Source organism: Trachemys scripta, chromosome 14 (genome assembly GCF_013100865.1).
Source record: "Trachemys scripta elegans isolate TJP31775 chromosome 14, CAS_Tse_1.0, whole genome shotgun sequence".
NCBI classification, from domain to species: Eukaryota; Metazoa; Chordata; order Testudines; family Emydidae; genus Trachemys; species Trachemys scripta.
This window is the reverse complement of record NC_048311.1, coordinates 7,556,634-7,573,477: the sequence shown is the minus strand read 5'-3', so window position 1 is coordinate 7,573,477 and position 16,844 is coordinate 7,556,634. Positions and strand designations below refer to the sequence as shown.

Here is a 16,844-nt window from a genome sequence, read left to right as displayed (position 1 = left end):
GAGGCCTCACCAATGTCGAATAAAGGGGAACGATCACATTCCTTGATCTGTTGGCAATGCCCCTACTTATATAACCCCTTATACATCTTAGACTTCAGTGTATGTCAGGTGTCTCAAATTACAGCAACGTCCTTTTTCCTGCCCTTGATATATTCACTCTTGCCCCACTTACATCCATTCCCAATGCTGCTGCAAAGATCATTTTCCAAACTCATTGCCCTGACCATATCACCCCCACTATGAAGCCCTTCACTGGCTCCCTCACCTCTATTGTAGCCACATAAACTACTTGTCTTCAGTTTCAAAGCCCCACATGCCCTGTCTCCACCCTACATTTCATCTCCCATTCAGTATTGAAAAGTTGACTCCTGCCTCCAGTCATCCCATAATCCCAGCCTCCATCGACCGCTTGTTAAATATACAGACAAGCCCCTTCCAGTTCCTGCTTTCTCCTGTGCTGCCCCTCACACCTGGGACAAGCTCCCCATAAACATCTGCAAAATTAACACGTTATCCTCCCGCTCCCACACTGCAAGTACACAGAGAGCAAACAGATCCATGACTTCACAGCCAGCAAATTCATCCAGCCGTGCCACCAGCATCCAGAATCTGAGCTCTCATTGAAAAAGAACTAATGGGTGGGATTCTCCCTCTTGGCCCAGCCCACTGTAGCACTGTGCAGGGGCCACTTGTGACAGAAACAACTCAGCAAGGTCCCAAATATTGGCTAACTATGTAACCCTTCTGCTCGTCTGAGTTGGCAGCAACAAGGGCTGGGTTCAGTATCTAGGGGTTCCGTTTCAATAACACAATGCAAAACCGGCTCGAGCCCCCACCCAGTGACCTGGGACAATTACATACTACCCCCCAGATGCCTCTAGGAGGCAATACTTCCCCTCTCGCAAGGACAGAGTCTGAGTGTAGCAAAAAGCAACAGAGGGTCCTGTGGCACCTTTAAGACTAACAGAAGTATTGGAGCATGAGTGTAGCAAAGTCCTTTTAATAAAGGAAGGAAACAATGTGGCATTATGTTGGGGAAACACCACAAACAGGATTCATAACACAAACCATGAGCAAAAGACTGACCCCCCAAGTAAGTTTGGCAGTGTCCTTTTCCCCTCAGGGTCTTAAATCCAGCAACCCAAAAATCACCCAAAAGTCCAGCAACCTAAAAATCCCCAAAGTCCCAAGAGTCCAACAACCCAAAAGTCTCTGTCCCTGGTCAGTGCATCCCCAGAGTTCAAAAGTTTATCTGCAGAGTTTTACCTTCCAGCCTGGGTGGAAATGGGGGGGAGAGGGGTATTAAGGGGCACCTTACATGGTCCAAGGCTGACTGCCCCCCTTTCTGTGGGGTTCTGCTGCAGCCTTCACCACGAGCCATTCCGCCACCCGCTTCACTCCACCAGCTGTCCCATGAACTGCTCTGCTCCGCCAGCTGCTCCGCTCCACTCCAACCATCCCGTGAACTGCTCTGCCAGCCACACCACTCCACTCACTATCCCACAAACTGCTCTGCTCCACCCACAATATATCTTCAGCCCCACCCCCATTACTTCTCACAGCACTCAATGATTTTAACTCTTTATAATTTCAGCTCTTTGGCAACTTCAGCTTGTAGTAGGGGAACCTCAGTGCTGGTACACCATTGGCCCAAAGTCAATTCAGCTTAGCAGCCTATAATTAGATATCCTAATAGAATCAAAATTAGCTCTGATATTCTGTGGTGGTGGGAGAGGGATGCAGTTGGTGTTTCAGGGGGGTGGCACAGACACCTCCCACCAGGCAGAAATGCCTGTCCCTAGCCCCTCTCAATTCATTGGGTTTTGGAACCCATGTCCCTTGTCTAGCAAGTGCTACTTAGTTGATGGCGAGTCCCTCTATCATAAAACAGTTCCACTGTCCTTGATTCACATAATCAGGGTAACAATACTTCATTCTTCCTGCCCCAATAACAGAGAAACTGGGGATCCCACAGCAGTCAAAGTGACCATTTGGGCAGGCAATCCCTCATGTTAGGCAGAGTGGGTGTGCCCATGCAAACGAGATCAGCCCCTGAAGTCCTTTTCCATGGCTCACCACCAGATGTCAGGGTAGAGCTCAGCCTGACTCTGCTTACAACTACTTAGGCCAAAGAGGGAGCAGTAATTTAGGGTATGTCTTCACTACCCACCGATTCGGCGGGTAGTAATCGATCCCCAAACGCGATCCCCGTCGACTCCAGAACTCCACCGGAGCAAGCGACGGTAGCACAGTCGACGGGGGAGCCGCGGCCGTCGATCCCGTGCCATGTGAACCCCCAGGTAATTCGATCTAAGATACTTCGACTTCAGCTATGCTATTCGCGTAGCTGAAGTTGCGTATCTTAGATCGATCCCCCCCCCAGTGTAGACCAGCCCTTATGGTGTGATTTCCTCAGTGCCCCTTGCAGGGGTTCTCCCATTCTAAGCCTGCATCCCCTTCTTGTGGCCATTGCCTTCCCCAGCCCTTCTTCACCAAACAGAGCTCCCCACAGCCCCAGTCCCTCAGCTGTTCCTTCTGCAGTCCCCTAGCCCCCAATCCTTCCCCACCCCACAGCCTCCATCTCTCTCAGAGCACCTGCAGTGACCCCATACTCCTCCTACCATCCAATAGCCCCTCAGCTGCCCAGACCCTCTGTACCCCCAGCTCTGCTGCTCCCCTCAGATCACCCAGAGCCATTGCTCTCCTATCTGGGGGGCTGGGCTCAAAACATCTGACTCTGCAGTAGTGAGAGTACAGGAGTTTCTCCAAACAATCCAGCCCAGCAAGGGGAGGGTTATTAATTAACTCTGCATTTACAGGGGGGAGGATTCAATCAGTGATGGTTTTGTAAAACCAGTGGCAAGTGTATTGAACACATACTTTGCATTGGGGAGAGCAGTGCTCTCACTTTAAACAAGAGTGAGCCCTGGAAAGATGGGCTGGGATGACACAAGCTCTAGGATCAAACGCTGAGTGTATTCACAGTTCCCATCCTGCAGTCCTGGTGCTTTCTACATTTCCATTGAGCTCAGTGGATGTTCTGAGCATGCAAGGATTGCAGGAATAGGGCTTGATCCTGCCCCCACTGGAGTTAAAGGCAAAGATCCCATCGATTTCAGGGGTGCAGGATCTAGCCATTCATACCAAACTATTACTGGGCATTTCAGCAGCATCTGCTGGCGTTTCCAAAGCCACAGCTCAGAAGAGTTTCCCCTTCCTGACAGCTTAGAAGCTGTTAAATGTTAAGTGATGAATATGAAGGGCCTTTAAGGAGACAGGTTTCATGAGTACCTGGATCCTGCGTTGCTGGGCACTTCAGAAATGCAGGTGGACATAGAATTTCCCAGACACAAGCAGGAATAGAACAAAGATGGTCACTTTACTATTATTACATTGTTCAATTTTAGATGAGGTTTTCTAACTTTTCTTCCTTCCCTCATTAAGAATAAAACTGCCCAAGATCCAGAAAGTTAATGTGCCCCTTTCCATCAACCAACCTTTGCCCTGATAAGGGAACATTTTATGGCATTACCATATTATTTATTGCTGTAATGTCTGAAGGTTACAACAACTCCTCCCTACAGAGACAAGGAGCCTTTCAGCACAAACTGGTACAAAGAAAAGTTACCAAATATGGAGGTGAATCATGTCCCGCTTCCCAGACCTGCTCTCACAGGAAATCTCTGCACCAGGGTCTCTCTGCTCCCATGTGAACAGGGTTCAGAGGTATCTGTGGCACTGATACCACTGTGCCCCCCTCCCCAAGTGTGCTCCATGGGTCCTGCAGCAGATGGTGAGAGGAATCAGTGGGATTTCAGGGAAGTGTGGGAAGCTGCTGTGCAGAGCTGGACCCTGCAGTTTGCTCTGATAGTGGATTGAGCTTGGGACACCCATCATCCCGCTCTCGGCCTGATGGAGATTCCTTGGAAAACACAAAATTGCCTGGGGCTGTATGATATTTTCTGCACCCCTCCTGCACCCCCATTTATAGTGGGGATTCCCCTTTATGGTGTTCCCCCAGGGGAAGCTGTGATCACAGAGGACTCCCTGCTAGTGCTGCTCCCTGGGAGTTGTGTTTCCAAGGAGTGGACATGGGGACTGCCTGGGGATTGGGGCCTCCACACATGGTCGTCTGATCACCTGTCAGTTTGGGGGCAAGTCTCTGGGTCAGTCTGTGGGAGAGCAACCCCGCACCCACTGACAGAGCTATGGGAAAGAAGATTCCCCAGAGAGAGTTCCTCCAGCTACAACCCCTCCAGCAGGTGTTACCACAACAGTGGTAATCCCTTCAGTTCTATTCATGTTCTTATACTGCAGCCATCACCGTGGTCTCTGGGCCCTTATTATTATTTATTCTTTCATTAATTTTGGAAGAGTTTAATAAGGAAAAAGAAAGAAACCAAACTGGCAAGTAGAATACAAACTTTCCCAGCAAAAAATTGTATAAAAGATTCACAGGAAATGCAGGGGAGATATTGAGGTGATGGTTCTCGTCCGAATGTGGGGATGCCTGGGACAGTCCCTTTAAGGTCATCAAACAGCTTAAAGAAGTGAACTATGTGGTGTAACCATCCAGTCAGGCTCATAGTCACCAAGCGTATCATGTCACTATCATGAAGCTTTACTTTGACAGGGAGAAATTGGTGCTGTCTGTGGATAGTGGGAAGAGAAGGAGGAAGATCCCCTGGTGGATCTCAAGGCTGAGATAGGAGACATCTTTCTTCTGGAATCAAGTCAAGGTGTGAGCAAGAGGCATAACCTGCTCACAGAATCTGGCAAGAACAGGCTGATATTGCAAAAACACACATACCTAAGAATTTCTAGGCAGAAAGCACTCACGCAAACACATTCCAGAAGGATGGTACCAGAACACCTCGATACCAACATATCCCCCAAAGATAACAGGAACATGCTGACCCATCCTGAAGATAAGGTCAGGAGGACAGCATGATGGATAGAGATGTTTTGATCAAACCAACAGGTACAAGGCAATGGATGGCACCTAGATACGTCAGAGGGTGGTACCCAGAGACATCAGAAAGGCAATATGTAATATGTTTGCATTGGTGTATAAAAAGATATCAGAGAGAGTGTCTTTGGCTGGCCTCAGGGATAATGGAAAGTCCCGCCATTAACTGAGCTAGCCCATTGCAGTGGGCACACACGTGTTAGTGTACCTGTAGCCATTGAACCAGTACATTAGGACCATGCTTCGTTGACAATAAACCTGACCAAATGCCTTCACTATGAACTGAGTCTATGGTTATTGGACAGTTCGACTGAGGTCTGCTGAGCCAGCTATCTGCACAGAGCTGGGACAGCACACAGCGGGAACACACAGGCAGGCAAACATCTAATGACAGCAAGGTGGTGGGGCTCTGGGCTGACCAGAATGGACTGCATTTTAACACCACTCTGCAGTATGAAAACAGGGATCTCATAAGTTATTTCCAATGTTAACCCGGTTTTTGGCTGTGACTAGATCTCAACAAGGGGAGTCCAGTCATGTATAGTTTATGTGTCTCACCCTGTCCCCCATTTTCCTAGCTGTCCAAAAAAAAAAAAGCATTAAAAGAATTCTGGAAACTTTGGAAAGCAACTCATATTCTAGAGTGCTCTATCTCAGGAATATCTTGATCAACTTGTCTACAGAGCTCTGCCCCTGAACTTACCTACCAATGGACTGATCTAATTTGGGGGCGGGGGGTAGATTTTAGAGAGGATGAAAAATTCAGCTTTAAAGAGAAATTAAGTTACAACCCTAAGTATGAAGAGGCTACTATCTGTTTCTAACCCCCCAGACCCCTTCCTTTCTTGTCCTTTCTTCCTTGATGGTTATCTGGCTCTTTCCTCCACCTCCCTCTTAGTTTGCACAGATTGGACAATGTGGCAATGGTGTACGCCCATTTTTCATAGAGAAAATATCGCACAGAGCAAATGAAACTGATCACTGAAACACTTACATTCCCATAGCCATGGCCTTTGCCCACCCTCTCAAGAAATTACTGGAAGAAGTGGTCTGTCCCATCTGTCTGGATTTTTTCAACGATCCAGTAAGCATAGACTGTGGACACAACTTCTGCCGATTTTGTATCACAGAATACTATGACAAGTGGGAAATTGAAGAAGAGGGAGTTTTCTGTCCACAGTGCAGGAAAAAATTCAGGAAAGAGAAATGCAAGACCAACTGGCAGCTTGCCAGCATGGTGGAAAATATCCAACAATTAGGGATAAGACCTGAAAACCTGAAAAAGCAGATAGTCTGCAGGCAGCACAAGGATACACTAAAGCTGTTCTGTGAAGATGATGATGAGGTGATTTGTGTGGTTTGTGACAAAACCCAGCAACACAGATCTCACACTCTGGTACCCATCGAGGAGGCTGCTCAGGATTACAAGGTAGGAAACATTCAGGAAAAGATAAATCACTGCAGGAGAAGTTTAATTTCAAAAGTACATGGATATTAGCACCATCTGGGTAGAGGTCTTCTAAACACAGTGGAAAACTCCCACTGACTTCAGTAGGGCCAGTACCCATTGTACTGATTAGTACGTCTCTGATTTGAAAATCTGCAGGGCAGCACCCCCAGCCTGTGCAGGGCATCTATACAGATTCTGACGTCTCTTTTCACTCCCCGAAGGTCATTTGCTTTTATAAGACATTAAGAAGTGATAATACTGTGTACTTGCGCACAGCAAGCTGTTTCCCATCCGGGCTTACAGACCTGCACAGACACCAGTGGGTCTAGCTGCAGGGCCCTGCCCTGCAGGAAGGGAGTTCTTAGCCTTGCTTCACATATGCGGAATCTGAGGCATTGTGGGGGTGATGGGTCCAATCCTGCCTTAATTGAAGGCAGAGGGAATTTTACCATTCGGTTTAAGGGGAGCAGACCCCAGTGCTTAATCTGTGCCAGGGCTTGCTGAGGCTGAGCCCTGGCACCTCTGGGTTTGGCAGCTCTTAGCCCTGGCACCTCTGGGCTTGCCATGTCAGTTATGAATGTAAAAAAAATTGCTTCAGCCCCGGCACATAATTTCTTGAGCCCCATCATGTCTTTCGTTACAAATTAAACACTGGCAGGTCCTATGTAAGTTGCTCAAGATCCACATGAGGAGTTTGCCCAGAGTTGGTTCAGATTTAGCTGGCAAATCAGCTGAACCACATTGAAAAGCTAGTGTGATGCTCAGGGCCGGCTCTAGGCACCAGCAAAACAAGCTGGTGCTTGGGGTGGCACATTTTTAGGGGTGGCATGGCCGGTGCCAGAATGCCGCCCCTGCCGCCCCTAAAAATGTGCCCCGGCCGCCCTAGCTCACCTCCGCTGCTGCCGCTCGCGCATCGCTGCTCGCCCTCCCTCCCAGGCTCTCAAACCTGGGAGGGAGGGGGAGATCCCGAACGGCTGCGGCATACGAAACTGCTGATTTGCACGCCGCTGCTCCTGCTCCCTCCCAGGTTTGAGAGCCTGGGAGGGAGGGGGAGACTCCGAGTGGCCACGGCGCGCGCGCTGCTTCTCCCCCTCCCTCCTAGGCTTGAGAGCCTGCGGGGAGGAGGCAGAGCTGGGGATTTGGGAAAGGGGTGGAGCCGAGGCGGGGCCGGGGGGGGGGGAAAGAAAAAAGGGGGGGGGGAGGGGCGGCCAAAATTGTTTCTGCTTGAGGCGGCAAAAATCCTAGAGCCAGCCCTGGTGATGCTCACACTACAGTGCTGAGTGCTGGGGCACAAAGTGCCTCATGCTAACTGAGAGCTCTGAGGTGATGACTTCAGTTTCCTGAAGAGTTGGGGTGTCTCCCCCTTTATAGATCCTGCTGGGCACTGAACAGGTTTCTCTTCATGTAAACATGTCTCCCTGAGTCCCTTCCACAAACCCCAATGCTGAGTATATAGAATCATAGCAATATAGGATTGGAAGGGGCCTCAAGAGGTCTAGTCCCCTGAGTCAGGATTAAGTATTATCTCAAACATCCCTGACAGATGTTTGTCTAAACTCAGGGCTAGCCCTATGTGTGGATGATGTAGGAGACTGCCCAGGGCACCGTGGTTGGGGGGGTGCTGTGGTCAAGAGGCAAGGAGCTAGGTGGGCATGGGGTATGAGGCTGCAGAAGGGAGCTCAGGGCAAATGGGGGGTAGGCAGTGGGGTCTGGGGGCAATGGGGGGAGAGGATCATGGGAAGGCAGTAGGGAGCAGATGGGATGGGAGGAGGGTGGGATGGCAGCACGGGTCAGGAATGATGGGGGATGGGTGAGGAGGCAGCAGGGGCCAAGGGCAATGGGGGGATGGAGAGGAGCCAGGGGTACTGTGGGGGAGGTGAGGAGGCAGCTGGTGTCAGGAGCAATGGGTGAAGAGGCAGCTGGGGCCAGGAGTGATGTGGGGATGGATGGGGGGATGTGTTCGGAGCCAGGAGAGGCAGCGGGGGTCTGGGGGAATGGAGGGGACTGGGGCAGGCAGCGGGGGCCAGGGGCACCAAAATACAAATTCACCCAGGGTGCAATTTTCACTAAGGCTGGCCCAGTCTAACCTGCTCTTAAAAGCCTCCAGTGATGGAGATTCCACAACCTTCCCAGGCAATTTGTGCCCATGCTTAACTATCCTTATACTTAGGAAGTTTTTCTTAATGTCTAACCAAAACCTCCCTTGCTGCAATTTAAGTCCATTACTTCTCGTTCTATCCTCAGTGGTTAAGGAGAACCATTTATCCCCCCTCCTGTTTAAAATACCCTTTTACGTTTTTGAAGACTGTTATCATGTCACCCCTCAGTCTTCTCTTTTCCATACTAAACAAACCCAATTCTTTCAATCTTCCCTCATAGATCATGTTTTCTAGACCTTTAATCATTTTTGTTGTTCTGCTCTGGACTTTCTCCAATTTGTCAACATCTTTCCCAAAGTGTGGTGCCCAGAATTGTACACAGTACTCCAGTTAAGACCTTTTAAGTGCAGAGTACAGTGGAAGAATTACTTCTCATGTCTTGCTTACAACACTCCTGCTAATACATCCCAGAATTACGTTCACTTTTTTTGCAACACTATGATGTTGTTGACTCATATTTACATTGTGATCCAATGTAACCCCTAGATCAAGGGTGGGCAAACTATGGCCCGCGGGCCACATCCGGCCATTGGACACTTTAATCCAGCTGTCAAGCTCCCACTGAGTAGTGGGGTCAGGGGCTTGCCCCACTCTGTGCTCCAGCTGGCAAACGGGGTCAGGGGCTTTCTGCGCAGCTCCCACAAGTAGTGGCATGTCCCCCCCTCCAGCTTTTATGGGTAGGGGCAGCCAGGACCAGGGGGCTCCACACGCAGCATCACTCCCCACAGCTCCCATTGGCTGGGGACCATGGCCAATGGGAGCTGCAGGAGCAGTGGCTGTGGATGGGGCAGCATGCAGAGTCTCCTGGCACCGTGCTTCTGCGTAGGAGCTGGGGGGGGGGGATGCTGCTGCTTCCAGTAAGTGCTGCTTGGAGCCTGCACCCCTGACCCCCCCCATGTCCCAACCCCCTGTCCCACCCCAGCTCTGACCCACCCTCAGAACCCCTCAATCCCAGCCCAGAGCACCCTCCTGCACTGCAAACTCCTCATTCCCACCCCAGAGCCTGCACCTCCAGCTGCAGCCCTCAAATCCCCCATGCCCCAGCCCCCTGCCCCAGCCATGATCTCCCTACCACCCTCCAAACACCTCAGTCCCAGCCCAGAGCACTGTCCTGAACCCCAAAGCCATCATCCTCAGCCCCATCCCAGAGCCCATACCCCCAGTCGGAGACCTCTCCCTCCTCCCTGCACCCCAACCCTCTGCTCCAGTCCAGAGCCCCCTCCCACAGCCTGAATTCCTCATTTCTGGCCCTCACCCGCAATCCCCAATTTTGTGAGCATTCATGGCCTGCCATACAATTTCTATACCCAAATGTGGCCCTCAGGCTAAAAAGTTTGCCCACCCCTGCCCTAGATTTTTTTCTGCAGTACTCCTTCCTAGGCAGTCATTTCCCATTTTGAATTTGAACACTTGAATATTCCTTCACAAGTGTAGTACTTTGCATTTGTCCTTACTGAATTTAATTCAGATCATTTCTCCAGCTTTTCAAGATTTTTTTTATTCTAATCCTGTCCTCCAAAGGGCGTGCAACCCTTCCCAGCTTGGTATCACCCTCGAACTCTATAAGTATACCTCTATGCCATTATCCAAATCATTTATGAAGATATTGAATAGAATTGGACTCAGGACAGATCCCTGAGAGACTCTACTGGATATGCCCTTTCAACTCGACTTCGAACCATTGATAACTACAACTGGACGGTCTCTACACAAAAGAATAAATGGACACAAATCTGACATCAGGAATCATAACATTCAAAAACCAGTAGGAGAACACTTCAATCTCTCTGGTCACTCAATAACAGACCTCAAAGTGGCAATTCTTCAACAAAAAAACTTCAAAAACAGACTCCAACGTGAAGCTGCAGAACTGGAATTAATTTGCAAACTAGATACCATCAGATTAGGCCTGAATAAAGACTGGGAGTCGTTACAAAACCTAAACTTAATTTCCCCAATACTAATTTCTTCCTACTGTTACTCACACCTTCTTGTCAACTGTCTGTAATGGGCCACTCTCGTACCACTTCAAAAGTTATTTCTCCTCCCTTGGTATCCTGCTGTTAATTGATTTATCTCATTAGACTGACTCAACACTTAGTAAAGCAACCCACATCCTTTCATGTATTTATACATGCTCCTGTATCTTTTACTTCATTCATCTGATGAAGTGGGTTCTAGCCCACGAAAGCTTATGCCCAAATAAATTTGTTAATCTCTAAGGTGCCACAAGGACTCCTCGTTTTTTTTTACTCTTAGAATAGTGGTTTTCCAACCAGTTGTGCATCAATCTTATAGTAGGTTCATCTAGGCTATATTTCTCTAGTTTTTAATGAGGTCATTTTAATAGAAGGAGCACCTGAGACATGAGGCCTTGGATCAGAGGCCTGAACTAAAGTAGTTGTCAAGCTTTGCGGATATAAAGTAAAGATAGTAAAAGTCAGGATGTGAGCAGAAGTCAGGCTCTGCCTGCTTGTGGATTCACAGAATCTGGCAAGAACAGGGGATGTTATTGCAAAAACATACACATTCCTAAGAAGCACTAGGTACAGGACACTCACATAAACACATTCCAGAAGGGTGGTACTAGAACACCCTAATACCAAGTATGGTACAAACACCTCCCCCCAAAAGGAAACAGAAACAAGTTGACCTCTCTTAAAGATAAGGTCAGGATGACAGTGTGAGGGATAGAGATGTTTTGATTGAACAAACATGTACAAGCTAAAGAGTGGTAACCACATCAGAGGGTAGTAACTGAACATGTCAGAGGGGCAATATGTAATTTATTTGTATCAGTGTATAAAATAGAGTCTCAGAGGGAGTGTCTTTGGCCAGTCTAGGGGGCAGTGGAAAGTCCTGCCACTGACTGAGCTGCATCCATTGTCACAGGCATACATGTATTAAGTGTACTTGTAGCACATATAGGGCACTAATACCGTGCTTCATCAGCAATAAACCTGACCAAGTGCCTTTGCTTCTAGTGGTTATAGGGCATTTCAATCTGAGTCTGCTGCACTGGCCAGAGCCAGTGCAGCATGCAGAGAGAATACACACACAGCCAACATCTGACGACAGTCATGTGGGACAATATCAAAAGCCTTACAAAAGTCAAGATATATCACATCTACTGCTTCCCTCTATCTACAAGGCCGGTTACCCTATCAAAGAAGAATATTAGTTTTTTTTTTTTTTTTTTACGTGGTCTGTTACTTATTACCTTATTATCTTCTAGGTTTGTGCAAATTGATTGTTTGATTATTTGCTCCACTATCCTTCTGGGTTCCAAAGTTTAACTGACTGGTAGATAATTCCCTGGGTTCCCCTTTTTATAGATAGGTACTATATTTGCCCCTCCATGAGTTCTCAAAGATAATAGCTAATGGGACAGAGATCTCTTTAGCCAGTCCATTCAGTATTCTAGGACATATTTCATCAGGACCTGCTGACTTGAAGACATTTAATTTGTTTAAGTAATTCTTAATGTGTTCTTGTCCTATTTTAGTCTCAGATCCTACCCCATCATCTGCCACTCCCCCTGGGCCAGCAATGGGGTAGGTTTGGGGTAGGTGGGAAGAAAAGGCACGCTGCTGAATCTTGAACCTTACTATTTGGGGACCAAATACAACAGCTCTGCAGAAAGCTCCAGGGTCACTCAAATCAGCTCTGTCTGTGGCAGGGCTGGGGACAGAAACCAGGTCCGTTCACTTCTGGCCTGGGCTTGGCCACAAAACCCCCTGCCACCCATGGGTGAAGAATCCTCAGAGCTCTGGCTCACTGCAGTAGAATTTATTAGGCAACATTTTCCCCACAGGTGAAACTCCAAAAAGACATTGAGCTTCTGAAGAAAACGATGGAGGAGATTTCAAAGCTGGAATCCAGAGAGCGGAATAAACCACAGAACTGGAAAGTAAGTTTCTGCAGTTTGGTTTAATCTCTCATTTCACTTAGGTATTTTAAAGAATGTACAATAGAGTGAATCTTTGATAAAGAGAATTATAAACCTTAGCTTAGCATTAAAACAAACAAATGAATCTTGCAAGCTAAGTGGTCCCAGTATTTTCAATCTCTTTCTTAATGGAAGTCTTGCATTTCCTGAGGACAATCTAGTGCAACGAAAGGCTGAGTTTTGTTGTTTGTTTTATCCCTAGTACGAGCTTGGGTTTTATTGTCTCCACTGGGGGCAGAGCTAAGGATGCAGTTGTTACTTGAGGGTGATTCTGTGGTTTGTTGTGGAAGTGCAATCTTAAGCCATGATAGTGAAAACTGCTCCACACAGGTGGAATGCTGCATGCCTGTGCAGACCAGTGGCTTCACAGGGGGTCCACACAGAGGCATTTGCAGAATCAAGACCATAACTCTGGGTTTCCTGTATCTATTTCTTAGGACTGGATTCCCAGAGGACTGGAGTTGTGGCAAGGCTGACAGTCACCAGGCCTAGAAAATCACTGCAATCCACAAAGCTTGAGTTAGGTGCCCAGGCACCACTACAATGAATGGGGAGAGGTAGGGGCCTTAGAATGGGATCTGCAGAAGTCAGCATGCTAGGCAATGGGGCATGCTGAACAGAGGGATGTGGCTTAAGCCCTTCCCCCCTCAGGGGGTTTCAGTGCCTAAATCCAGTCTGGAGAGTGGCACGTAGCTCTGCTTGGGATTCTCAGCTTCAAACACTCTTTTAGGATTAAGGACCTATGCCATTTGGGGGCAGGAGCAGAAGAACCTCCTTTAGCCCAGTGTTTAGAGCACTCACTTCAGATGTAGAAGAGGCAGGTTCAATTTCACCCTCACCATGATGATGAAGAGGGATTTGAACAGTGATCAGCCACCTCTTGGGGAAACTGCTCTATGTTCTGGGCTATAGGATTCTGATGGGGGCTTGTAATGAGGCCTGCCCTTGCCCATGCACAAATCAGTCAGAGACCTCCTCCAAGTGCAATCACCAGTGCTTCTTTTATTAACAGTGTCAGCTCCCACCACCTTCTGTTTACAGACAGTTGTAAACCAGCAACCTGGGGACAGCTAGCTTCTCCAGCCAGCAGGGATGCACAGCCTGTGGCTCCTCCCTTTGGGTGAGTGCGTGCGTGTGTGCATGCCCCTCTGCCCCTTCACTTCCTTCCTGCCTAGGGTGACCAAACAGCAAGTGTAAAAAATCGGGACAGGGGGTGGGGGGGTAATAGGAGCCCCCTGGCTAACAAGCCCGCAGGTGCTTCTGTTCCACCAATTAGGCGTGGCATACCCAGACAACCCCAATTAATACTTCTTAATTGGAGCTGGGCTAACAGGGGCCTGGCTCAGGACCTCGTGGACAGCACCCTGTTACAGGGCTTCATCAGTCTCAACCATTTCAATGAAAGCCTCTGTCATGCTGATTTGTGTAATTATTGTGAAATGGATGCAGGAAGAACATGCAAGGAGCTATGTCATACACTGAAAATTATGTTCTAAAGGTTTGAGACTTGGGGCAGGTCACCAGAAAAAGCACCCAAGTTTTTGCAGTGAAAGTTCCCTGGGCACCAGTGTTTCTGCCTGCCTGTGCCCTCCAACCCCATGCCAGGGGAGCCCCTAAGCCTCAGTGCAATCCACAAACTGGGGAGAGAATGGCACCCACCTCCCTGCAGGACCTGAGCTCAGAGCTCACCTACTCAGTTGCATCCCTTGGTGAGCTCACACAAAATGGCCAGAGGGAGGAGGCGGTCCTTCATAACTCACAGTCCAGTGGTTAAGGTACTCACCCAGACTGCAAGAGACCCTAAGTCAAGTCCCCACTCCCCCTGAGGGGGTATAAGGGATTTGAGTAGGCATCTGACACTTTTCACATGAGTTCTCTAGGCACGGTGGTGTGGGATATTCTGACATGGGGATAGGGTGACCAGATGTCCTGATTTTATAGGGAAAGTCCCGATGTTTGGGTCTTTTTCTTATATAGGCTCCTATTACCCCCCCACCCCTATCCTGATTTTTCACATTTGCTGTCTGGTCACCTTACATGGGGGTCCCTGAACCTTTGCTGTTGAAGCTATTCCCCTGTGGGTAAATAAGGAAAGAGTGATTGGAGCAGGGGACTGGACTCAGGTATGGTGGGCCTGTGCTATGCAGGGGTCGGACTAGATGATCACTATTGACCCTTCTAGTCTTGATCTATAAATCTATGAACATTTGTTCAAATCTCATATACTTCATACAACATGGCCTTATACACTTAATAATTCTGCTGAGATTGATGGAGTTTGTTGGGAAGGTTTTTTGTGTTTTGTTTTTTCTTAACTCAAGGAAACAGTAAAGTGTCAGAGACAGCAAATCTTGTCGGAATTTGAGAAACTACAACTGTTGATGAATGAAAAAAAGAAACACTTTCTCCAAAGACTGGAGGAGGAGGAGGAGGAGACTCTGCAGAGGCTAAATAAAAATATAGTTAAACTCTCCCAGCAAAGCTCCTCTCTGAAGAAGCTGTTCACAGAGATAGAGGAGAAGTGTCAGAAACCAGCTGCTGAGCTGCTGAAGGTGAGTGATACCAAATTCCTCTTTAATTTGGCTTTTCCACAGCCATGAAAACAGGCAAAGAATGTACCCTCCAATATGCTTGTTATTTTTTTTACTGATTCATTATTATTTATCTACCACCACAGATTTACACAGCATTTCACTATCTGAGGCTAGAGTTGTGCATCAGTGTCATTGCTATTATACACCATTCAGCTATTATTACCTAGTTTGTTAAAACAAATCTTAATGTGACTCAGATCTGCGGGTGTTATCCTTTCTGTAGAGCTGCATGAAACCAAGAAAATTAACCAGACGTTCTGTGAACATGGAACAGCTGAACTGTACAGCACTAACACTTTCTTATTTACTTTCTCTCCTGTTAGGATGTAAAGGGCACACTGGCCAGGTGAGATTCCATCTTCAATTCACCATCACTTTTATATCAAGCCTATTGCAATGGTACCTGTGCTGAGCATCTGAGTGATAACGGGACTGTGTTCTCCTTAGGAGTGAGCAGGTGAGACTGCAGGAACCAGAGCTCATTGCTGCTGAACTGAAGGATGTGTACAGAGTCCCTGGCATGATGGAAATGCTGCGGGAATTCACAGGTAAGTTAGCACTAATGCAGCAGGGGCTCTCTAGCTTTTCCTATCTGCAACCTGAAAAGCACCCAGGTTTCTTCCATTCTTAAATCCATGTGCCAGATTTGTCTGGGCTCTTCCAGGCAAAGGTACTAAAAAGACTCTATTAATACTGCCATCTCTTCCCCCCCCCCATGGAAAAGGGGACAGCTACATTCAGGGACTCTGCTTTTGATAATTTAACATTGAAAAAGCCTGTGAAGTAAATATACCCACTCCTGGTGAAGATCCCATCACTGCTCAGTCCCAAGGGGCTGTGAGCTGTCAGCAGTACATATTGTTATAAAAGGGGATAATATGTGGCTCTTATATGGAGTTATTCAGCCACATCTCCCAAAGTGCTTTACAAAGAGGGAAGGTGTAATTCTCCCAATGTTACAGAGCTGGAACTGAGGCATAGAGACATGCTGAAGGTCAGACCAGAGTCAGGAACAGAACTAAGGTCTTTTGGTCCATTACCCTGACCGCTGGCCAGCACTGCCTCCTATAAAAACCAGGAGGGTTGCCGTATTCATCACTGACAAGACATCTCATAGTCACCAACACGTGCCATATAAGTGGCTGTCAGGGGTGGGGGAGAAGGAACAGCTGGGGGCATTGTTCCAGGCCTGGCACTCCCAGAAAGAATGAGCAGCGGCTTGTTGTAGCTGCCTGCAGTACTGGAGGAAACAGGCTGAGATTCCTGCCTGCAGCACCAGCTGGCTGCTGCCACACCTCTCTCCTGGAAGCCCCTGCCCACCCTTGGAGACAGGATGTGAGGCCAGTGCCAGGTAGCCTGAGCCAAGGGCCAATCCTGCCTGTCCCCTCTCCTTTCCCCTGGCCCGAGGGGAACCCTAGATCCCACAGAGTGGTCCAGGAAGGAGCCACCCTGGCTTAATTGTCCAGCCCTGAGACTTTTAACTACAGCTGGTCATATAAGTCAGTAAAGCAGACTTTGACTCCCTCAGGGAAGTGATGGGCAGGATCCCCAGGGAGAAAACCATGAGGGGGAAAGGAGTCCAGGAGAGCTGGCTGTATTTTAAAGAATCCTTATTGAGGTTGCAGGAACAAACAATCCCAATGTGTAGAAAGAATAGTAAATATGGCAGGCGACCAGATTGGCTTAACAGTGAAATCCTTGCTGATCTTAAATGCAAAAAAGA

The 16,844-nt window shown here is 48.1% G+C and overlaps 1 protein-coding gene across 1 annotated transcript in view; it reads left to right on the top strand.

The window, feature by feature from the left end:
• Positions 1–5,964: 5,964 nt before the first annotated feature.
• Positions 5,965–16,844, top strand: part of LOC117887601 (E3 ubiquitin-protein ligase TRIM39-like) — a 48,878-nt gene continuing 37,998 nt past the window's right edge. The window contains exons 1-5 of the mRNA XM_034790249.1: positions 5,965–6,398; positions 12,393–12,488; positions 14,849–15,079; positions 15,445–15,467; positions 15,569–15,669. Of these exons, the coding sequence (XP_034646140.1) occupies positions 5,976–6,398; positions 12,393–12,488; positions 14,849–15,079; positions 15,445–15,467; positions 15,569–15,669 (874 nt within the window). The 5' untranslated portion in view covers positions 5,965–5,975. The remainder of the gene's footprint in view (positions 6,399–12,392; positions 12,489–14,848; positions 15,080–15,444; positions 15,468–15,568; positions 15,670–16,844) is intronic.